General features: G+C 47.6%; 1 protein-coding gene across 2 annotated transcripts in view; it reads right to left on the reverse strand.

The window, feature by feature from the left end:
• FARP2 (FERM, ARH/RhoGEF and pleckstrin domain protein 2) overlaps positions 1 to 25,412 on the reverse strand; it is a 217,130-nt gene that overhangs the window by 16,464 nt on the left and 175,254 nt on the right. The window contains exons 21-23 of one of the 2 annotated variants that reach the window (XM_082250070.1): positions 23,605 to 23,681; positions 22,874 to 22,968; positions 19,102 to 19,211 (exon numbers count right to left, since the gene is read on the reverse strand). In XM_082250070.1, coding sequence (XP_082106196.1) covers positions 19,102 to 19,211; positions 22,874 to 22,968; positions 23,605 to 23,681 — 282 coding nt within the window. Of the gene's footprint in view, positions 1 to 19,101; positions 19,212 to 22,873; positions 22,969 to 23,604; positions 23,682 to 25,412 lie in introns of those variants that run through there. The other variant, XR_014225029.1, reaches the window with a different exon arrangement.

Here is a 25,412-nt window from a genome sequence, read left to right on the forward strand (position 1 = left end):
ACCCAGCGCGGAGCTATGGCCTGCACGCGCTCGTAGGCTGAACTGGGGTGACCACTGGATCTCAACATCCCGCCCGGTGCCCAGTTCAGCTTTCTTGCTTGAAGATCTCACAGGAACACTGGAGAAAAAAACCTGTCTTAAAAAATTCTTTTCTAAGAAAAAAATCCTGCCAGGACCGAAGATCCCAGCAAGGTATCTAGGTCCTTACTCCTGACTAGACAGAAAAAAACTGATTTGCTGTGGCAGAGAGAGAGAGGATATACCCTCGGGGACTGCCCCTGGGGTGTGGCCAGAGCATTTTTCATTTCCTGTCTAGTCCTACTCCTGTGGAGGCAACATAACCCGAAGGTGCTGTATCACCGAGGACTACGTCTGTCAATGAGCGATAGAGAAAAATGGTTGCAATTCCTAAAATTTCTACTTGATATTTATGTTCAACCCCTTGAATTAAAAGCTGAAAGTCTGCACTTCAAATTCAATTGGATTGTTTGGTTTTAATTTTATTCTGGTGGCATACAGAGCATCATAGATTACACCAGCAGTACGGCAGCATGTCCAAAGGATCCTTTTCTTCTTGCTAATTTTGAGGATTCCAACACTTTCCCTGGATCCAGGGCCCACCTCTCCACCAGATGAGCAGCCCCTCAGGGTGACCATAGCAGGGGTAAAGAGGTCACTGAAGAAAGTTAACCCCCTTGAAAGGCTGCTGGCCTGGATAATATTCCAGGACAGGTCATTAGGAATTGTGCACACCAGCTTTCAGAGGTCTTGATAGACATCTTTAATAATTCATTTTCCCAAGCAACTGTCCTTACAAGATTACAATTGTTCCTGTCCCAAAGAGAAAAACAGCGTTCTGTCTGAATGACTATTGTCCAATAGCACTAATCCTATTAACTATGAAGTGCTTTAAAAAGGCTGGTCGGGGAAAATACAGTATCTCACAAGAGTGAGTTCACCCCCTCACATTTTCGTAAATATTTTATTATATCTTATCACGTAACACTGAAGAAATGACACTTTGCTACAATGTAAAGTAGTAAGTGTACAGCTTGTATAACTGTAAATTTTCTGTCCCCTCAAAATAACTTAACAGACAGCCATTAATGTCTAATCCGCTGGCAACAAAAGTGAGTACACCGCCTTAGTGAAATGGTCCAAATTGGGCCCAAAGTGTCAATATATTGTGTGGCATTATTTTCCAGCACTGCCTTAACCCTCTTGGGCATGGAGTTCACCAGAGCTTCACAGGTTGCCACTGGAGTCCTCTTCCACTCCTACATGATGACATCACAGAGCTGGTGGATGTTAGAGACCTTGCTCTCCTCTACCTGCCATTTGAGGATGCCCCACAGATGCTCAAAAGGTTATAGGTCTGGAGACATGCTTGGCCAGACCATCACCTTTGCCCTCAGCTTCTTTAGCAAGGCAGTGGTCGTCTTGGGAGTAGTTTCTCAATTGATGCTGATGCCTGCATTCAAGGTGAAGCCCAGCAAAGCCAGTTGCCCCATACCAAAGAGGAACCCCAGTGCTGAATCCCAGGAGGGTTAGTGTTACATTGCCCTACCTTTTACAGGGCTTCCCCATCCATCAAGGTCCTGTTTTTTTACCTGGTGAAGAGCTAAAGCACCAAATGCAGGATCTTTTTTCAGGACTGAAGCCCTTCCAGTCAATTAGGTATTAAACTTTGGAATGGGAAAAAAATTTTGTCCAGGATTTGGTGAACCTTGGATTCTTGGGATAGGTTGACTGAGGCAGTAGCTAAAGACGAAGGCCAAGAGAATGCAATCCGGACAAGAGTCTTAAGCTGGCTACACATTATACCATTTTTGTTGTTCAATTTCCTTTAGCTGTACCTTCAACTATGTAGTGCAAGGGCCTGCCTGGTTGCATACAATTTGAAAGTGTAAGTTTGACCCCAAATATATGATTTTGGTAAATCTAAAGGAAAGTTGTACAAGAAATTTGTATTATGTGTAGCCAGCTATAAGTAGGGAAACATGGAAAGAATTTAGTAGCTTTAGATACTGAGGAAAACAAAAGTTTTAAGAGTGGATTGATCTTTGCAGTGATTACATAATGTCTGAAACAGTGCATATCTACATATTTTTTGTATGGAGCCAGTTTCAAATTTGGGACCAAAATTAGTCTTTCTGCATAGCACAGAGTGCAGGACTTGGAAGTGCAGAAAGGTATTTGCAAAGGAAAAAGCTGATGCTTGCCAAAGACAATGAGGAATAGGAACTCCTTGGTGCTGGTGTTAAGATGGGTATTGTGAGGAAATCCTGCCCAAGGCAGGAGTGCAACCTAATCATCATGATGTGCAGACACTAGCGCACACAAAGATATTGTTCCAAGGACTGGGTGATCCTCTAGGTTTGTCCATTGGTCTGAGAAAAACTGTAAACAGATATCCTGAGATTTACAGGAGCTTTTCTAGATGCAGGGGTGAATTTCACCCAGACAATGTGGGTTGGCATGCCACGAAGTGTGAAGATTTCTCTATCGCTCATTGACAGACGTAGTCTTCTTGATTCTCAAGAGCTGGGTTATGTTGTCTCCGCAGGAGTAGGACTAGGCAGAATGACAAAACGTTCTGGCTCCACCCTAGGGGGCAGTCCCTGAGGGTATATCCTCCCTCTCTCCGCTACAGGGAATCAGTTTTTTTCTGTCTAGTCAGGAGTAAGGACCTAAGTTCCTTGCTGGGATCTTTTGGTCCTGGCAAGACTTTTTTTCTTTAAGAAAAGACATTTTTTAGATAGTGTTCTCCAGTGTTTTTTTCCTGTGAGATCTTCAAGCAAAAATGCCGGACTGGGCGACACTTGTGGTCACCCCAGCCGGCCTACGAGCGCGTGCAGACCAGGCATTGCGCTTGGTCGGCCGCGACATATTCAAGTAAGTATGCGGGGCCGGGCGACGGGCTGGATGTGAGATCCAGTGGTCACCCCGGTTTCTGCCTAAAAGCGCGTGCAGACCAGTGCGCTGAGTCGGCCGCGACGGAGTCCCAGTAAAGGGACTGACTTTGCGAGTTAAAAGCTCGCTTAGACGCCAGGACCAGAGAGTCGAGGCGTCCACAAACCCCCACCTCGGTGGAGAGGGTATTATGAAGAGAGGGTGCCTGTCGGTCGGTACGGTGAGTAAAACGTTCCCTTTTTTCCTCATTTATGAGGCAGTATATATTATGGGCCCCTCCATATATAGTCAGTATATATCTGACACTTAAAAGTCCCCCTTGTAATACAGCATGTGTTTGTGGGAAGTGGACTTGGTTCAAGAGCTAACACTCTACCCAGCAGACTGTAACATTACAGAAAACATAGGAGGTATAATCCTACCTTATGTGCAGTGTATCTCTGTAGATCCATATGTCACCTCTCAGCAGAGTGCAGGTGGATGTGCTGGGAAGACGATATCGGCGGTCCGCCGCCATTTTGCCGTAGACCGAATGCATGTATGTCCTCAGGTCACGCCGGCCGCCATGTTTTTGGAGTCTTATGTCTCTTCTATGGGGGCGGCCATGTTTTGTGAGCCCAGCTTCCTCGTGGAGGGCTGGGAACGCCGGAAGGCGTACACAGGGGGCGGAGCCACGCCTTCTGCCCGGGAAAAAGCAAACAGCTCCTTCCAGTCTGTGTAAGACAGACGCTGGCTGCAGTTTGTTGGAAACTGCACTGCATCGGTTGGTGAGCCTTGGGGGTCCCTCTCTCTCTCTCTGGGATCGAGAAGCAGGTACTCTGAGGGGCGCTATTGCGCTAGGGGGAGACACACAAAAAAAAAAAAAAAAAAAGTTTTTTTGTTTATTGCTGGCAAAAAGTGTCCTGTATTAACATGGACCCTGCCACTCATGTATCTCCTCCGGATCCCCTCGAGGGGTCTGCGGGATCCTCCAGCACCCCATTGACAATTGAATCTTTGTCAGCCATTATGGAAACTTTTGTGTCCCGGGTGGAAGTGGCTTGTCAGGGACAGGGCGCAAGAAAGCGACCCCCGCCTAACCCCTTATTATCTGAAACCTCGGATTCAGACTCTGAGCCCATTTCTGCAGTTGCAGGTACTTCATCTGGTATTGGTGTCTCGGGTCCTGTCTCTTCAGACAGTGAGGAGGATGTTTCGGCATCTGCCATAGCCCAAGAGGAAGCGTTGGTAAACGCACTCATTGTATCTGTTCAAGAGACTTTAAGGTTACAGGGTATTCCATCAGAAATAGCTGGAACTGAGATCCCTTTTGGGACTAAAAAGCGCATCAAAGTGGCAAAGGTTTTTCCATTGCCCAAATGTTTTGGCAATCCAATCGATGAAGAATGGCGTCTGCCAAAACGCACTTTTAATATTTCCAAACGCATTGACAGGCGTTATCCGTTTGAGGAAACCCTTATTAAGAAATGGACAGAACCACCTGTGGTGGATTCACCAATTGCTAGATTGAATAAAGCCACGGTTATTCCTTTAGAAGACGCTCCGTCTTTTAAAGATCCAGTGGATCGCAAGATAGAAGCTATGTCTCGCACCATGTTTTCCTTGATTGGATCAGCTTTCAGGCCAATAATTGCTATTGGTCTGGTTTCGCAGGCTGTAACTGAATGGACCAAGTGGTTACGCCGGGACTTAGAAGAAGTCCCTCAGGCGGTATCAGATTTGTTGGAACAAATGATACAGGGGTTACAGTTTGTATGTGATGCGGCGTTAGACGCCACTCCATTAATGGCGCGAGCATCAGTCTCAGCAGTGGTTCTCAGGCGTACACTGTGGCTAAAAGGTTGGATAGCCGACCAAGGTTCCAAAAAAGCATTGGCTAATATCCCCTTTTCAGGAGAACGTCTATTTGGAGCCAACTTAGATGAGATCATTAAGGATCTCACCGGTGGAAAAAGCACCTTTTTACCGCAAAATTTTAAAGGTAAAGGAACTCGTCAAAGACGAGGGCCTTCTTTTTCTGCTCACAAGAGGTTTTTTCGTCCAGCGGGTGAAAAAACTAAGTCCTCCAAAGCTCCTGCAGGAGGCGTCAGGGGTCGTTGGTCGGGCAAGCAAAAGCCCGCCCCCTCCAGACCTGAAGATAAACCATCCAAAGCCTGAAGGTGCGCCCCCACCCATAACTGGGGTGGGGGGACGTCTTCGCCGGTTCCCGGATCCATGGCTTTCCAGAATCCCGGACAAATGGGTTTGCGAAGTCATAAAGTCAGGGTACAAGATCGAGTTTCGATCTCTCCCACCGGCGCGATTCTTCCCTTCCAATATCCGACTATCTCCGGATCGTCTAGAAGATCTGCGGAGAGCAGTCACAGATCTACTACAACAAGGAGTGGTAGTCCACGTTCCTTGGACAGAACGGTTTCAAGGGTTTTATTCAAACCTGTTTACAATACCCAGGAAAGAGGGCAAAGTGCGTCCAATTCTGGACTTAAGAGCGCTCAATTCTTTCGTCAACATAAGAAGATTCAGAATGGAGTCCATTCGCACGGTAGCAGCCTTCCTGCATCCAGGGGATGTCCTAGCGTCCATAGACATCAAGGACGCCTATCTTCACATTCCCATTTTCCTTCCGGTAGGGAAACTCCGAAAGATTCAATCAGCAGTCCAGTTGTTACTGTCCAACAGCTGGTCTTCCCTTCGGACTTGCATGAGGGTTCTGGGGTTGATGGTGGCTTCATTCGAAGCAGTCCCATTTGCCCAGTCCCATACCCGAATTCTTCAGCAAGAGATTCTTCTCAGATGAATCGGAATCCGGAATCCCTGGACAATCAGATCCGATTGAGCAAACAGACCAGAGAGTCTCTGGTTTGGTGGCTTCGGTCTCCAATGCTCAGCCAGGGAAAGTCATTTCTGCCAATATATTGGACGATAGTGACCACGGATGCCAGTCTATCCGGATGGGGAGGAATTCTCGGTCAGTTATCTGTCCAGGGACTTTGGTCCCCGGAAGAATCCAGATTACCGATAAATGTATTGGAACTGAGAGCGATCAGACTTTGTCTGATTCACTGGACCGAGCAGCTCCAGGGCAGCCCGGTTCGGATCCAGTCGGACAATGCCACGGCCGTGGCTTATGTCAATCATCAGGGGGGCACCAAGAGTGTCCGAGCGGCCAAAGAAGTGGCTTGCATTCTTCGCTGGGCGGAACGATTTGTTCCAGCAATCTCTGCGGTGTTCATTCCGGGGGTGGAGAATTGGCAGGCAGATTATCTCAGCCGTCAGACCCTGGATCAGGGGGAATGGTCCCTCCATCCAGACGTTTTCCACCAGTTGTGCCTACGGTGGGGCACCCCGGATGTGGATCTGTTGGCATCACGATTCAACAGGAAAGTTCAGAGATTCGTGGCTCGCTCCCGCGATCCTCTAGCAGAAACCGCAGACGCACTGATCGCCCCGTGGGGGCAATACCAGCTAATATATGCCTTCCCTCCTCTCGCGTTACTGCCAAGACTTCTTCGCAGGGTAGAGGAGGAAGGAATCCCAGTAATCCTGGTAGCTCCGGACTGGCCTCGTCGAGCTTGGTACGCCGACATGGTCAGACTGGTGGCGGACGTCCCGTGGAGACTTCCTCTCAGAGAGGATCTACTGTCTCAGGGACCGATCTTCCATCCTGCTTTACGATCGCTGGCTTTAACGGCCTGGCTATTGAGACCCAGGTGCTGAAGGACAAAGGTTTGTCAGCTTCAGTTATTCCTACTCTAGTTGAAGCAAGGAAAGCGACTTCCAGAAAGATTTATCATCGCACATGGAAGTCCTACATTGCATGGTGTGAACCTTTGGGGTTCCGCATCAGACGCGTTGGTAGCCCCGTGGCATCAGTACAGACTGATGTATGCGTTTCCACCGATTCAATTGCTGTCCAGGTTCCTCCGCAGGTTGCACTCGGAACGCAGCACGGTGATTCTTGTGGCACCGGACTGGCCTCGCCGGTCCTGGTACGCAGACCTATTGAATCTGGCGGTCGACGCCCCATGGCGTCTACCTCTTCGAGACGATCTCCTGTCTCAGGGCCCGATATTCCATCCTGCTTTACAGTCGCTGGCTTTGACGGCCTGGCTGTTGAGACCGAGGTCCTGAAGGATAGGGGTCTCTCCCCTGAGGTCATTCACACTTTGATCAATGCGAGGAAACCTTCCTCAGGGAAGGTCTATTACCGTACTTGGAAGGCCTATTTTGCCTGGTGTGAGTCCAGGGGGTTTTCACCTCGCACGTACTCGGTTTCTCGGTGTTGTCCTTCCTTCAAACGGGTGTCGACCAGCGTTTGGCGCTGGCTACGGTCAAGGGTCAGGTGTCTGCGCTGGCCGTTCTTTTTCAACGTCCTGTGGCTTCTAACTCCTTAGTTGCCACTTTTGTTCAAGGAGTGCGGCATCTGGTTCCTCCTAGGAGGAGCCTCTGCCTCCTTGGGACTTGAATCTCGTTCTATATGTGTTACAACGTGCTCCTTTTGAACAGATCAGGGAGATCTCGTTGTCTATGTTGTCCAAAAAGGTCGCCTTTTTGGTAGGGATCACTTCGGCTCGCAGAGTGTCGGAGCTGGCGGCTTTGTCCTGCAAGTCTCTGTATCTGGTCATTCACTTGGATAAGGTGGTCTTGTGACCTAATCCTTCTTTTCTTCCGAAGCGAGTTTCGGAATTCCATCTCGATGAGGATATTGTCTTACCTTCGCTGTGCGCGCAGCCTAAACATCCGAAGGAGGTGAGGTTACACTCTTTGGATGTTGTTCGGGCGATGAGGGTTTACCTTAAATCGACTGAGTCTTTTCGCAAGACGGATTCTTTGTTTGTCCTTCCGGAGGGTCCTCGGAAGGGTATGGCGGCGTCGGCTTCTACCATCGCCAAATGGATCAGACAGACCATTGAACAGGCATATGCTTTGCAGGGAAAAGTTCCTCCTGTGCCTGTGAAGGCGCACTCTACTAGATGTCTGAGTACGTCTTGGGCCTGTCGTCATGGGGCTTCTGTGGCCCAGGCGTGGAAGGCGGCGACCTGGTCGACCGTACACACTTTCACAAAATTCTACAGAGTAGATGTTCAGGCATCGGCAGATGCTTCCTTTGGCCGCAAGGTTCTTAGTGCGGCAGTTCCTTAGGGTCCTTTGTTTTGGACCCCTGGCTGTTTGGGATACGTTTTTATCCCTGGGTTATTTGTTTTTCCTGGGTTGTTGCTCCTGTTGAGCAAGTTTTTTTCATGTTGCCCAGCTGGTGTCCTTCCTTTGGTAAGGTTCCTTTCTTTGATGTGGAGACTGCGTTGCCTTACGGCGCGGCTGCGTTTCCCACCCCTCATGTTTGCACTGCTTTGGGACGTCCCCATTGTGACGAATATGAAGAGGCGGCGACTGTCGGAGGACGTAAGAGAAAACGGAACTTTTGTAAAATCTTACCTGTAAAATTCCTTTCTCTGAGTCCTCCGACAGTCGCCGCCCCCGCCCCTCTTTTGGGGTTTGGTTGTATACTCTACTGCTATTCCACTGAAACTGAGATATGGTTGCAGGAAGTAGGAGGGTATTGACTGAGGGGACCACCCCCTGTGGGTGGGATATGTTAAAAGCTTTAATGTTAACATATTCTGTTGCCTAGCTACTCCTTCGGAGCAAAGTCTAATACCCCATTGTGACGAATATGAAGAGGCGGCGACTGTCGGAGGACTCAGAGAAAGGAATTTTACAGGTAAGATTTTACAAAAATTCCGTTTTTTTTTTTTTTTTTTAAAAGAGTCTCATTTATGTATTCTGACATGGCCTTAGTCTCAGGGAGACTGAGATTATTTACTCATCCTATAACTTGGAATAAGGCCCAGAATTAGGTTGTGGCACAATCGTAGAGATGACGTGATGGCAACTGTTCACTCATTGCACTTGAAATCTACCTAGTGAGCCAGAACAGAGGTCGTCGCCTCAGAGATGGCCAGAGGAAGTCACTTGGTTAGAAAGACCTTGGTATTGCACATGGAAGGACAGGCTCCCAGAAAAGCAACTGAGATGAGGTCCAAACCAGCACTAGCCAGTGTAGCTGGAGCCAGGGAAGGCGCAGATGAAGAAGTAGTTTGCAATAGAACAAGGTAGGAGATGGCCTTGTGGTGAGGCATGCCAAGAGACATTTTAACAGATGTGATTTAAGTAATGTCCACAGCCACCATGGGTGGGTGCACAGGTAAGGATAGTACCATCTACTGTGGAAATTCGAAGAGTCTGAGAATGACTAAAGGGGCCAGACAAATTTTATTTGAGGAATGCAGAAATGAAGATGCCAGCTGCACAGTGAATTGACTGTGAATTTGTCAAGATGTAGCTGCACTGGAATTTTGGATCATTGGGGAGAGGGATGAGAAGAGTGGTTCAGTATTCCCTCCAGGCATACTAGACATTGGAGTTTCATGGTGGCTGTGGACATTACTTATTAAATTGTCACTTTAGGCCACAGTAAATTTCAAGGGCTTGGAACTGCTATCGGAGCCTTTTTTTGTGGGATAGTGGACAGCGACCAAGCTGCATGAACTCTTCTTGAAAGGGCGATGTAGGAAATGTGGGTGGATCAAGGAGGAGCGAGAAAGTTGGTGTCATTCATGAAGAAAAAGCCCTCTCTACAGATGAGGCTTCTCTTGGAAGAAGTGCTGTTACAAATAAATGTCTATTTTTATACTTGGGGAGACCAGGTCACAGAGTAGCAGGAATTTTGCATCCTGCCAATTGAATTCACTCAGAAAAGCCTGTTATAAGGTGGCAGTGAGGGCCTCCTTGCACCAGACAAGTTTAGCTGTGATGGTTCAGAATTGAAATCGGTTACTGTTCTACTGCAAGCCAACCTTGGTGGTGGCATAGAAAGGCACTTGTCAGAGTAGGCTTGAGCAGGTTCATCAAAGTTTCTTCAAAAGAGGAGGAAGATTACACAGGCCACAGTATGTTTTGTGAGAAAATTCTGTAGCTGCAGCTGAAAGTGTATATTACACGGATTTACAAACCCGCAGAAATCATTAGGAGTTACTGGAGGTGTGTGGAAGAGGCAACAAGTGTGGCGGTCACAGATGTACAGATGGCCCTGGATGGGACTGAGATGGGGCCAGAGGTTCAGATCTGGAGCAACAGAGGCCTGTAGTTAAAACAAATGAGGTGAAAGGGCGTGTAGATGTAGAATCAATTGGATTTGACTGGCTTACTAGGTATCAAGTCTTTAACCACTTCCTTACCGCTGGACGTCATTTTTAAGTGGGGATATCTGATTGATGCCTGCAGGAATCATTCAGATATAATTTTTTTACGCAGGCGATTCCCTGCACCATAAGAACAATCATAGCAGCTGTTAAGCCGCTTGATTGTTTTTACAGGTGGCGGGAGGGGACATCCCCCCCACTCCTGCCGCCTTAGGCTGGCCATACACTATACAATTTTCTTATTCAATTTCCTTTAGATTTACCTTAAACTATGTAGTACAAGGGCCTGCCTGATTGCATACAAATTGAAATTTTGTAGGTTTGACCCTATATTACATGGTTTTGGTAAATCTAAAGGAAAGTTGAACAAGAAAAGTGTATAGTGTATGGCCAGCCTTACGGTGCTTCTACCGGCTCGCCCGTGCTATCAGCGAGCTGGAGAAGGAATCCACTGGCGGCAGAAGTACACCATAGAGTGCCGAGGACAAGATGGTCCTGGCAGTCTCTTTTACTGTCGGAGCCCCAGGCGTTACATGATGACATTACGCCCAGCCTGGTAGTTGTCAATACTGCTGAGATCGCGGTTCTATAGCCGAGATCGTTTTTTTTTTTTTTTTATTTCAGGCTTTCTAGCCTGTAGGAGAGATCTGAGGTCTTATTGACCCAAGATCTCCCCATAAAGAGGAACTGTCATTCCCTATTCCTATTACAAGGGATGTTTGCATTCCTTGTAATAGGAAGAAAAGTGATTAAAAAAAAAAAAAAAATGAAAGAGAAAGTGTAAAAATAAAAAAATAAAACAAACAAAATGTTTTTTTTTTTTTTGAAGGTGCCCCCCTCCCTAGGTGCTCACACGCAGAAGCGAACGCATGCATATGTCGCGGCCACATAAGTAAACGGCATTCAATCCATACATGTGAGGTATCACCGCGAATGTTAGAGTGAGAGCAACAAGTCTAGGTGAAGACTCCTCTGTAACTCTAAACTGGTAACCTGTAAACATTTTTAAAGCGTTGCCTATGGAGATTTTTATGTACTGAAGTTTGGCATCCCACGCAATTTTAAAGTGTGACATGTTAGGTATCTATTTATTCGGTGTAACATCTTTCACATTATACAAAAAAATTGGGCTAACTTTAGTGATTTTTTTTTATTCATAAAACTTTTTTTCCCCCAAAAAATCACGCTTGAAAAATATCTGCGCAAAAACCGTGAGACATAAAAAGTTGCCTGCCATTTTATTCCCTAGGGTCTCTGCTACAAAAAATATATAATGTTTGTGGGTTCTGAGTAATTTTCTAGCAAAAAAAACGGAATTTTTGTAAAATCTTACCTGTAAAATTCCTTTCTCTGAGTCCTCCGACAGTCGCCGCCTCTTCATATTCGTCACATATGGGGTATTAGACTTTGCTCCGAAGGAGTAGCTAGGCAACAGAATATGTTAACAATAAAGCTTTAACATATCCCACCCTCAAGGGGTGGTCCCCTCAGTCAATACCCTCCTACTTCCTGCAACCATATCTCAGTTTTAGTGGAATAGCAGTAGAGTATACAATCAAACCCCAAAAGAGGGGCGGGGGCGGCGACTGTCGGAGGACTCAGAGAAAGGAATTTTACAGGTAAGATTTTACAAAAATTCCGTTTTCTCTTACGTCCTCCGACAGTCGCCGCCTCTTCATATTCGTCACATATGGGGACGTCCCAAAGCAGTGCAAACATGAGGGGTGGGAAACGCATCCGCGCCGAAAGGCAACGCAGTCTCCGCATCAAAGAAGGAACCTTACCAAAGGAAGGAAACCAGCTGGGCAACAGCAAAAAACAAGTGCTCAACAGGAGCAACAACCCAGGAAAAGACAAAAAACCAGGGGATACAAAACTTATCCCAACAGCCAGGAGTCCCCAACAAGGGACCCTAGGGAACAGCCGCACTAAGAACCTTGCGGCCAAAGGAAGCATCCGCCGATGCCTGAACATCTACTTTGTAGAATTTCGTGAAAGTGTGCACGGTCGACCAAGTCGCCGCCTTACACACCTGGGCTACAGAAGCCCCATGACGACAGGCCCAAGACGTACTCAGAGATCTAGTAGAGTGCGCCTTCACAGGCACAGGGGGAACCTTCCCCTGCAAAGCATAGGCCTGTTCAATGGTCTGCCTGATCCATTTGGCGATGGTAGAGGCCGAAGCCGCCATGCCCTTCCGAGGACCCTCTGGAAGAACAAACAAGGAGTCCGTCTTTCGAAAAGACTCAGTCGACTTAAGGTAAACCCTTATCGCCCGAACAACATCCAGAGAGTGCAATCTCACCTCCTTTGGATGTTTAGGCTTTGTGCACAGCGAAGGCAAGACAATATCCTCATTAAGATGGAAGTCCGAAACTCGTTTCGGAAGAAAAGAAGGATTAGGTCGCAAGACCACCTTATCCAAATGAATAACCAGGTACGGAGACTTGCAGGACAAGGCCGCCAGCTCCGACACTCTGCGAGCCGAAGTGATCGCCACCAAAAAGGCGACCTTTTTGGACAACATAGACAACGAGATCTCCCTGATCTGTTCAAAAGGAGCACGTTGTAACACAGATAGAACGAGATTCAAGTCCCAAGGGGGCAGAGGATCCCGCCTCGGGGGAACCAGATGCCGCACACCCTGAACAAAGGTGCCAACCAATGGGTTGGAAGCCACGGGACGTTGAAACAGAACGGCCAGAGCAGACACCTGACCCTTTATCGTAGCCAGCGCCAAACGCTGATCGACACCCGTTTGAAGGAAAGACAGCACACGGGACACCGAGTACGTGCGGGGTGAAAACCCCCTGGACTCACACCAGGCAAAATAGGCCTTCCAAGTACGGTAATAAACCTTCCCCGAGGAAGATTTCCTCGCATTGATTAAAGTATGGACGACCTCCGGAGAGAGACCCCTCTCCTTCAGGACCTCGGTCTCAACAGCCAGGCCGTCAAAGCCAGCGACTGTAAAGCAGGATGGTATATCGGACCTTGAGACAGTAGATCGTCTCGAAGAGGCAGACGCCACGGGGCGTCGACCGCCAGATTCACGAGGTCTGCGTACCAGGACCGGCGAGGCCAGTCCGGTGCCACAAGAATCACCGTGTTGCGTTCCGAGTGTAACCTGCGAAGGAACCTGGACAGCAACTGAATCGGTGGAAAGGCGTACATCAGCCTGTACTGATGCCACGGGGCCACTAACGCGTCCGACGCGTCTGCCCGAGGGTCGCGCGTCCTTGCCACGAACCTCTTCACCTTGTTGTTGAGGCGAGATGCGAACAGGTCCACATCTGGAAGACCCCACTTCGCGCACAACGTCTGGAAGACAGCCGGATGGAGAGACCATTCCCCCTGATCCAGGGTCTGGCGACTCAGATAGTCCGCCTGCCAGTTCTCCACTCCCGGAATGTGAACCGCCGTTATCGCCGGGACATGAGTCTCGGCCCAAGACAGAATGTCGGCCACTTCTCGAGCCGCTCGGGCACTCCTGGTGCCCCCTTGGTGGTTGATGTAGGCCACCGCCGTGGCATTGTCCGTCTGCACCCGAACCGGGCAACCCTGCAGCCGGTCCGTCCAGCGATGAAGACAGAGACTTATCGCACGCAATTCCAGAATGTTGATCGGAAGGGAAGACTCCCCCTCCGACCAAGTCCCCTGAGCGGACAGAACGCCCAGAACTCCACCCCAGCCCGACAGGCTGGCATCCGTGGTGATTACCGTCCACGAGATCGGACGAAACGACTTGCCCCCGGACACCAATGGGGACTGGAGCCACCACAGAAGGTTTTCCCTGGTGCGAAGACTCAACGAGATTTGAAGATCCAGAGATTGAGGTCGCCCGTCCCACCTGGACAGGATCTCCGCTTGGAGACCCCGCGTGTGAAACTGTGCGAAAGGAATCGCCTCGAAGGCCGAGACCATCAATCCCAGACACCTCATACACGTCCGCAGAGACGAGTTCGGAACGTCCCTGAGGGACCTGACTTCCTCCCGGAGAGTCCTAAGTTTGTCTTCCGGCAGGAAGACCTTCGCCTGCACCGAGTCCAGTATCATTCCCAGATAGGGAAGACGAACCGACGGACTCAGTGTCGACTTTGGAAAATTTATCGTCCAACCAAACTCCTGCAGAGTTTGCATCGTGACAGACAGGTCCTCCTCCAGACCCTGGCTGGTCGCAGACCGAACCAGAATGTCGTCCAGATACCCCAGGACAGAAACGCCCTGGGCCCTCAATAATGCCAGAACCGGTGCAAGCACCTTGGTGAAGACCCGCGGAGCCGAGGCGAGACCAAAGGGCAACGCCACGAACTGGTAGTGATCCTCCGCAATGGCAAATCGAAGGTACCTCTGATGACCCTCGAATATGGGGATGTGAAGGTACGCATCCTTCAAATCGATGGAGGCCATGAATTCCCCCGGAGCCAGGACAGCCACCACCGACCGCAGGGATTCCATGCGGAACTTGCGAACCCGCACAGAGCGGTTCAGAGCCTTCAAGTCCAGAATCGGACGAACCTTGCCCTCCTTTCTGGGCACGGTGAACAGATTGGAATAAAACCCCCGAAACCTGTCCCGATGAGGCACCGGAACCACCACTCCCTGAGCCCTCAGGTCCCGCACCGCCAGGTGCAGGTCCCGCAAGCGCTCTGGAGACAGTTGAAGATTTGAGGGAAAAAATCTGCTCTCCGGCCGAGAGAGAAACTCGATCTTGTAACCAGATCGAACGATTTCCAGAACCCATCTGTCCCGCACACGGGCCAACCAGGGCTGAAGAAAACCGAGCAAGCGTCCCCCCACCCCAAAACTGGGTGAGGGCGCCCCTTCAGGCCGAACTGTTATGGGTTGCAGGTCCGGATTGGCCGGACTTCTGTTTACCAGACCAGGGCTTCTTCTGAGAGCCTTGACCTTTGAACGGTTTGCCCTTGTAGTGCGGCCGAAAGGCACGAAAGGACCCCTGAGGGGGCCGAAAATTAGCATGCTTCTTCCCAGAAGCCCCCTTAGCCTTGGGGAAATGGGGCAAGAGAGTGCTCTTACCCCCGGTGATCCCCTTAATCAACACATCCAGGGACTCCCCAAAAAGGCGAGACCCATCATATGGCAGATTGGCTAAGGTCTTACGTGAAGATTGGTCCACCGACCAACATTTCAACCAAACCAGGCGGCGAGACAACACCGCCACGCTGTGCACACGTGCAGCCAACGGAATCAGGTCCAGGTCCGCATCACACAGATACATGACACCCTGGTGGATCTGATCCACCATATCCAGGGTCGCCGGCGAGGCCGAATCGGCCACTAGGACGCGCCTAAGCATCTGCGTCCAACTTGCGATCGCCTGGGCCGCCATGAGAGAAGCAAACAGAGCCTTAAGCATAGAACCCGTAACAGAATAAGTATGACGGGCAAGAGACTCCAGTCTCCTATCCGTGGCATCACGGAAAACAGGGGAACCCTCTGCAGGAATCGCAGTGGCTTTGTTCAAAACCGCAATTGCATGATCCAGCTTGAATTTACTTGGTACCGCAAAAGGTTTGCGCAGATCGCGCCATTGATCCTTAACAGCGCGCTGAAAATCAGCATTGCAGGGAAAAACCTGCGGCGTCCTGCGTTTCCTCTGCGTCCCATAAGCCGCCAAGGCAGCGGGGGGACACACTTCGTCCTGCAAACGCAGCGTTTGCTTAATGGAAGCAATCAACTCATCCATGATTGCAAGCTCTTCAGGCGAGCCAGGGGGAGAATTATCAACCCCCTCAACTTCAGCCTCCACCTCAGACCCCACTAGATCAAGAGAAGAGCGGGACCCCGACAAGGAGGCCCCTGCCAGAACAGCCCCATCACCTTCACCCTCAGAATCAGAGGAAAGAGCAACTCTGGGCCTTTTAGTAGATTGAGCAGCCACCAGCATTTGCACCTGAGCAGCAAGGCCAGCCACAATAGTGGCTAAATCCCCCCCTGGGGGGGAAACAGCGGTCCCCTGGCTTTCCACCAATACTGTAGGAAATTTGCCCTCCTGAGAATCCATTGCCCCTGTAATGCCAGACAACCAAGGGTTAACTGCCCCTTTTAAGCAAGCGCGGCAAGCGCAGCCCACCGCACCACACTCAAGCACAATGAGACCCCCACAGGGAATATGCAAACTGAACACAGGCTATGGATAGCAAGAACAGAAGGATAAAACCTGAGGAGACCCTCGCCGCTGCTGCTGCCTCGATCGGTGTTCCTGGAAAGAGGAAGTGATGCTGCCAGGGCGCTTCTATGTAAGCCTATGGAGGCTACAAGAAAATGGCCGCCATGCATGTAAACCATGCGGCCGGAGCGGGTGTAGGCAAAATGGCGTCGTTTGGCGCCGAAACCGCCGCTCCACAGTGCATTAAAACACACATTACATTCCAATATCAGAATACATGTCAGATCGCCGCAGCGATCGCTGTATATGCCCAAACATGCCAAAAAAACATGCCCCACAGCACACAGCTTCTCACACTGACCAGTCTGACACACACAGTGTCATAAAGCTCCCCCCCCCCCCTTGCAGCCCACAGCATGCAGCCGAGAGATAGGGAGACAAGCAGTGTGAATAGAGGCAGGTTACACAGTCCCAGACTGACACCCCCCCAGACAGACAGGTCCCCACATAGATACACTTACCTCACATGGCGTGGGGGACCCGCACAGGCGAACAAGCCGCTGCACATGAGGCAGGGAGAGTCGCAATTCAAGACGCACAAAATGGGGGTTAAGAAACCGCACAGCGTCCAGTGAGGTAGCCACCTCACCAATCATCCCTGCACCGAACAGGGATGGGTCGTTCACTGTGCCAGGAGCGTTACCTGGCTGAACGCTCGATGGCAGACTGGGAAGCCACTGACCCACGACCTGCGACCAGGGGGATCAGCCCGTGACCCAGTCCGCATGATCCTCTTCGTCCGAAGAACTAACTAACGCTGACAAAATAACAGCTAAATAAAGGTAGAGAGAAAAACTCAAACAAAATATTAAAAAGAAGAAAGAGTCTGGGACAGAGAGTCCCAGCACAGAGAGAGCCAGCCACTGACAAGCTAGACATTAAAACTGAGATATGGTTGCAGGAAGTAGGAGGGTATTGACTGAGGGGACCACCCCTTGAGGGTGGGATATGTTAAAGCTTTATTGTTAACATATTCTGTTGCCTAGCTACTCCTTCGGAGCAAAGTCTAATACCCCATATGTGACGAATATGAAGAGGCGGCGACTGTCGGAGGACGTAAGAGAAATTATAATTTATACATGTAGCAGCGGAGTGCCAGAAATGGCCAAGTATAGAAGTGGTAAAGAAAAAAGCTTGTTGGGATCAGAAGGAGACTGGGGTACATTGGGCAGATTCATGGTTCGAGCAAACTGCCATGAACTGGAGTCCATATCATCTGAGAAATTATCAGTCCAAGTGATTTAGGGAGAGTACCAAAGGCTGCATAGAGATAACCGGTATCACGAGGCACACAAGAACCCACAGGCGATACAGGGCCCCAGGCGCACAAGAGCGCACTTAAGACGCACAGGGGTGCACATGAAGACAAGGTGCTGCACAGGGCAATAGGACACTTGGGCACACAGAAGGGCAGAAGTACAGAACACTGACAGAGCAACAGCAACACTGGCAAGCAGGGATGTCACAAGTAGGATTCTGCAGCAGGGGAGCTCGGTTCAGGTAGAGAGTTGCTTGAACCCTAATCCACTTTTCACCATTTAAAGCCATTAACCCCCCCCCCCATTACTGTTTTGTGAACAACCCAAAATTTGGGATTTTCTTTTCTCTCACTTTTGATAATGGTAAACATGACAAGCCTCCCTAATGAGGGCACAAACAGCAATAAAAACAGGTGTTCTAATGCCTCTCCAGTCTATCCAAAACTAAAAAAATGTTTTGCCTTTATTCAAACTTTAAAGTGATTATAAAGTCTCTTTTTTTTTCAATAAAAATAACAAACATGTCATTGTTGCCTCCTCTGTGCAGTTAGTTTTCAACAAAGCAGCCTGGATCCTTCTCTTTTCATGTCCCTCTTCGGCTCTCCTGGCCTCTCCCTCCTGTTGAGTGTCCCCACAGCAAGTAGCTTGCTATGGGAGGGCACCCGAGCCGACTCACAGCTCTGTGTATCTATTCAGACACGGAGCTGTGCTTCAGCCCCACCCCCTCTCTCTGATTGGCTAACTGACTGATTGACAGCGGGAACTTAGTGGGTGGCTTAGCCAATAAGGAGGGGAGTCCCAAACGGCTTTGTGTGTCGTGGACATCGCTGGATCGAGATGGGGCTTAAGTAAACCTCCGGGTGGGGGCTGCTGCACACAGGTGGTTTTTATCTTAATGCATAGACTGCATTAAGATAGAAAAAAAAAAAAAAAACTTCTGCCTTTACAACCACTTTAAGCATGGTATTTGCATATTAGGTATTTAAAATGAGAGAATTGGTCAAAAGTCTACTTTTGCAAGGAATTGCACGTCATAGATTTTACTTTGTGCTTTTTTTATTAGCAAACACACGTGCACTAACATAGACACCGGTTATAGGAGATAGAATCCACACTAATGTATTGTCATTATTTATTTGAACTATATAAATATGTAAGGCATTAAGGGAGCATAAAGAGTAGCTCTGAGAAAACCTCAGATCGTTGGAGCCTAGGGGTCCAGTTGATGTCCAGTCTATGAGCCCCAGCTACAACCTTCTTACTCCAACAATAAACCAAGGAGATGCATCAAAGCTCACAAGGGAGGATGCACTTATAGGCAGATGTTGCCTGTTGGGGTGGGCAATGCTAGTACAGACTGCCAAAGGGGCAGCTTCTGTGCTCCTACAACATTCCTTATCAATCAAGGGGATGGGGGGAGCAAAGTTCCTACCCACCCAGGGCCCCATTCTACCATAATCCATCTCGGCCTCAAAATGTATATATGTAGTTGGCTCTTTCCAGGGGTAAATACACCACTTAATATGCGCCTTTATATTACCTCCATCATAGTAATGTGATCAGGCAGTGACACACTCTGGTTCCGGTACCAGCACACATGACTGAGTGTGTTAGGACGGTGAGTTTGGCCTGGAGTCTGGATCAGTGGTTCTGTGTAGTGACAGAAACAGTAATCAGTTAATGATTTGTAAACCGCATAGGTATTTCTAAACTTACACATGATCTATTTTACTATGTACCAATAATGTTTTGTGATTATTTTTAAATTTAATTTGAAGTCTGCCCATTAAAATCCCATTTGAGGGTCTAATCCATTGGTTTATCTTGTTAGGGATGTGGGCATTTTCTCTTATTCCCTTAAACAGCAATTATTATTAAAAAAAAGAATATAGCATGAACTGAAATTTTGGGAGTGGGCCAAGTTATTGATTTGCTGTTAATTAGAAGAGTTATTTTTTTTTAATGAAAATGACATTTAAAGTGCAACTATATCCAAAACATTTTTGAGTAGGGAAGGATTAGAACTCCTTTCAGGTTTTACTGCTTTTGGAAGTTGGAGAGATTCCTTCGCTTCTTATCAGGTAAAAAGGTTTGCCCCAGGATAGTAAACTAATAAACCCCTGATTCAGGCTAAAAATAAGATAGAAAAAGTGGTAGCACAATATCTGATATATAATAACATTACCTATACAAAAGCAAATGTTCTGTACTAATTCACCCCACATAAGATCTCATGTAGGCTCAATATGTATTGTGTCCACTATTCCATTTCCCCACATGTAAATACTTGTTAGGGTCCTTTCACATGAACGTCAGTTTCTCAGGCAGACCTGATCGGATGCTCCATGCTCCCCTCTCCATTTTCATTTACCATCATCATTTTGTGCAATGCCTATATATGCCTATATTATCTTTTATAGACATGGATCATGCATCGACTCTGAAGAAGTGGAGAAGTCCACGAAACGCGTCAGTCATCAAATGTCATGATATCTATTTATACTTATATCTATTCATACTATTATTGTCCTTGTAATGTTGGTTCTTTGCAATCTGGTTTGGGGATGTATTGCCTGATTTTATTATCCAAGTTACACCATCTATTTTTATGTTTGGAGTACACATCTTTTGTAATCCTTTGTTGCATGTATAATAAATGTGATTTTTTATTATATTAACCCTGTCATGTCATGTCTCTCATATAAAGTCCCGAACCCTTTCTATTTTTGAATTGAATTTAGGGATGGAGACGCACGGCAAATCCCACCGGACGTCTCATTTAAAGTCCCGCCCTCCCCCCCTCTTTGTAGCCGAATTTAGGGATGGAGAGACATGACTTAAAATGACAGGGCTATTTTAGATTTTTTCAACCTGTATTGACTGCATGCGATGGCTTACACCCCCTTAGCCCAACATGCTATGTCAACCTAGATGCCCTTCGGACCAGTTGGGGGCTCTATGGTATTTATTTACATCTATCTAGCCTGATCTATATTTATTATGTTACCATATATACTTGCATCCATTGGATAAAAATCCTAACGGACAGTCATCTGTTCACTAATTATCAGCCTTATTAGCAATACTGTATAGTTTGCTCTGCCACTGTTGGGTGGTTGTTTGTGGCGGTTCCCTACCCTCTCGGGGAGCTGCGATGTGTTATGGGTTCCCTCCCCTTCTCCCTACGCTCCTTTGAGCACGGGGGATCGGGTGGGCGGCGCCGCTACACATCGGCCTCACGTTCCGCATTGACGTGTGACGTCATTTTGGCGCCAGCACGCCGACGGCGGCTTGTCCATCATGTGCATAAGAGGGCGACCGCTGGACGGCTTGGCAGTATACCTGCCGTCCTTGCGGGCCCCCATCTATGCAAATACGTGACGTTGGGCGTTTCAGGGTCGGCGGACCTTGGCGAATCTGGAACACACTCGCATTTCCATCGGGTACTCACTTCTGGTCTATATGCAATCTCTTGCATCACTTTTTCATTTTGCACTTTTCTATTTCCCTTCAGCTAACACTGCGGTGGTTACCTTTGAGGCACTATGGTCATTGGTCATACCTGACCTCATCCATTCACCTTTTATCACATTTATTGCCTGTCCACTTCATTATTTCACCTGCATTTTTCCTTTTCAGCCTGGGGACAATGCTTCATTCCCTATTTTCACAATTCACTTCTTAAATTTGGTTCTTTCACCCCTTATTTTATCCTTTCCACCCCTTTATTATGCAAGTAGCATGATGTATCTCTTATACTTTATATCATATTATTATACTCCAATATCCATTTTCATGCAAGTAGCATGATGTATCTCTTATACTCTATATCATATTATTATACTCAAATATCCAAATTTTTTACTTATCATTTATAGATATTCCTATATGGCTACTCAGCATTATTTTTATCACCCCTTCTCACATTCCTTGGTGTGTGACATCTTTCGCCCTGCCCGCCGCGCCTCATGCGCCCTCAGCTCCCGCGGGAGGCGTTTTTGGGTCCAGGCCCCCACCCCCAGCAATGGTTACTGCTTCAGCTATTATGTAAGTTCTGGGAATGTGGGGACTTGTTCCCCTTTCCCCCCCCCTTCCCCTCTCCATTTTCATTTACCATCATCATTTTGTGCAATGCCTATATACGCCTATATTATCTTTTATAGACATGGATCATGCATCGACTCTGAAGAAGTGGAGAAGTCCACGAAACGCGTCAGTCATCAAATGTCATGATATCTATTTATACTTATATCTATTCATACTATTATTGTCCTTGTAATGTTGGTTCTTTGCAATCTGGTTTGGGGATGTATTGCCTGATTTTATTATCCAAGTTACACCATCTATTTTTATGTTTGGAGTACACATCTTTTGTAATCCTTTGTTGCATGTATAATAAATGTGATTTTTTATTATATTAACCCTGTCATGTCTCTCATATAAAGTCCCGAACCCTTTCTATTTTTGAATTGAATTTAGGGATGGAGACGCACGGCAAATCCCACCGGACGTCTCATTTAAAGTCCCGCCCTCCCCCCCTCTTTGTGCATGCATCCCTATGGGGCAGCGGATGTCAGCAGAGACCTCTCCGTTGACACCCGCTGCTATCCGATTCCGATCCTATCCGTGAAATCCGGACGGATGGAAACACTATTTTCCATGCGTCCAGCGGATCGGATCAGAGCGGACAGGCGGTCCGTTCCCAACCGATTCCCCCACAGAGGACAGCGGGGATCTGACAGCTCAGTCTCCGCACACAGAGCAGAGACGGAGCTGTCATCTGCCTGCTCCCCGGGGATCGGCGGATCGATCCCCTGCTGAGCAGAGAATGGACTGCACCGTGTGAAAGGACCCTTACAGATAGGATAGCAAGTGAAGTAACAAAGACAGAGGTAAAGTGCTTTTTAAGGCAACTAGGGGAATGCTAGAACCCCTCTTTTTTTTTTTTCTTTATTGCAGTTTGTTTCCCTGTTGCAGATTTTCTCTTAAATCCTGTCTGGTAAACCGTTCTTTTCAAAACAGAAAGGGGAAATCTCTCTAATGAAGCCCCGGATAGCAGTAAAACCTGACAGGGGTCCTAACCTTTCTCCATTCTATCCAAAACAAAAGAAAAGTTTTGGTATAGATACATTTTAGGACACAGTGCAGCAGTATATAAAAGTTATACTAAAGGGAAAATACAATGCTACTATTCCTATATTCTGCAAATGACTTCTAGGTAAGATATGAATAAGAAACAAAAAGGTGTAATGATTGTTAGATTTTATAACACATGGAAGGGTTACAGTCTAGAAGAAAACAAGGATACTTACGCTGTAATGACTGGGCAGATAATTCACTGTATCTCGGAGCCCGGCTGATCGCAGCATTCAAATCATCTAGCCAGCGTCTCATATCTACCTGAGTGCTGAATCCCAAACACAAATCATGAGCAACAGAGGATGAGAACTTATTGATAATGGTTATATACAGTATTTTATTGGATTATATTGTGATTGTTTTTTCTGCCATTAATATTCTCGCAAAGATAATTTGTTATTGCGTCTGTATAGCTGCCTTATCACAAAAACTAGCAGGTGCTATATTGTGCTGTCATACTAAAATTTTTGGGTTTATGTCATGTACCATGTGACATTACCATCTTGCTTGCAGTTCACTCATGCAGGGCTTGACAAATCAAATTGGCAGGTTGGCCCACGCTGACCCTGTAGTATAATTTTTTTCTTGGCTGGCACATACCTTTTTTATTTATTTTTTATTTTTATTAGATCTTAGAACACTTCTTGGTTGAAAAATGCATTACAAGTACAATATTAATAATTATACTAAAAATCAAGAAAAAAAAAAGAAGAAGGTTTACAGAGCATTGCAGAAATTAATTTAACCCACAAACCGACTCCTCCACCTTGCATAAGTTAACGGGTACTGCTGAGCAGCAGAGCAATTCCAGAATAAACCAAACCAATAAATACATTTAGAAAAAAAAAATGTTTTATTAACAAAACAGATTTCATTTTTTGCTCTATTTCAAGCATACGCTCACCTGGCAGCCACTCCTATAGTTGTTTGTGCAGAGTAGATAGTAAAACAGTGAGGGACAGAACTCTGAGTGTCCTCAGCCTGTTGACAGGGACCACATAGGTACAGAAGAAAGAAAACATGCTAACAAGACTCAGTGCAGAGCAAAAAAAAGGTAGAATAGAGGATTTAGGACTAGTGCAGTCAATGAGACACATACACTTTCATATTTATTAAGAAAAAAACACAGAGGGTTTGACACATATAAAACTATGTCTAAGAACACAAGTAATGCTGTCCATCAGTACTCACTGGAGGATCCAATACCATCAACTGAAATCATAGTGGCAGATGTAAAGGAAAGTAGGAAGCATTATAATGCAAGAAGACAAAACATTTAGAAAAGAAAAGAAGCCAAAACCAAAGTAAATGACCACTAATTAAAAAAACAAACAATCACACTATAATGCAAACAAAAGAAAAATGAGGATAAAATAAGCCAAAACCAAAGTATGTGAACACTAAATCACAAAAAATTGCAATCATCATACTTGTCAGCTGTCCTGGGTTTTTCAGGACAGTCGAGGCTTTGAATCATTTGTCCCGTGGTGGCTGCATCCCAGGATTGCATTGTGAGGCTTACTAGTGTTGCTGATCATATTTAATTGATCTGTAGTAGTGATAAGTGACTGGTAAGGCAGCTAAGAGGTGTTGTGTGGCTCCACCCGAGCGTGTACTCCCGCCTTGCTGCCAGCAGCATGAGATATAAAGTGGAACAGTGACTGCAGGGGTGGGTGGCAATGGGGGTGTAAAATAGGAGGGGAGGGAAGGGTACAGAAGATACTGGAAGGTATAGAGGAGCAGGGGGAATAAGTGCAGAGGTGTCCTGGGAGGGCAGAAGTTGGGGTGAATATGAAGGCTTATTTGTGGGTATGGAGGTGTGTGGGGAGGGGGATGGGTACAAAGGATGCTGGGAGGTACAGAAGTGTGGGTGAGGCAGAGGTATACTGGCAAGAATGGAGTTGTGCTGGGGGGTACAGAGGTGTGCTGGCAAGAATGGAGTTGTGCTAGGGGGTACAGAGGTGTGCTGGCAAGAATGGAGTTGTGCTGGGAGGTAATGAGGTGTGCTGGGGGGTACAGAGGTGTGCTGGCAAGAATGGAGTTGTGCTGGGGGGTACAGAGGTGTGCTGGCAAGAATGGAGTTGTGCTGGGGGGTACAGAGGTGTGCTGGTAAGAACAGAGTTTTGCTGGGGGGTACAGAGGTATGCTGGCAAGAACAGAGTTTTTCTGGGGGGTACAGAGGTATGCTGGCAAGAATGGAGTTGTGCTGGGGGGTACAGAGGTATGCTGGCAAGAATGGAGTTGTGCTGGGGGGTACAGAGGTATGCTGGCAAGAATGGAGTTGTGCTGGGGGGTACAGAGGTGTGCTGGTAAGAACGGAGTTGTGCTGGGGGGTACAGAGGTATGCTGGCAAGAATGGAGTTGTGCTGGGGGGTACAGAGGTGTGCTGGCAAGAATGGAGTTGTGCTGGGGGGTACAGAGGTGTGCTGGTAAGAACGGAGTTGTGCTGGGGGGTACAGAGGTATGCTGGCAAGAATGGAGTTGTGCTGGGGGGTACAGAGGTGTGCTGGTAAGAACGGAGTTGTGCTGGGGGGTACAGAGGTATGCTGGCAAGAATGGAGTGGTGCTGGGGGGTACAGAGGTGTGCTGGTAAGAACGGAGTTGTGCTGGGGGGTACAGAGGTATGCTGGCAAGAATGGAGTTGAGTTGTGCTGGGGGGTACAGAGGTATGCTGGCAAGAACGGAGTTGTGCTGGGGGTACAGAGGTATGCT

This window comes from Pelophylax lessonae, assembly GCF_965119305.1.
Source record: "Pelophylax lessonae genome assembly, chromosome: 3".
Lineage (NCBI taxonomy): Eukaryota > Metazoa > Chordata > Amphibia > Anura > Ranidae > Pelophylax > Pelophylax lessonae.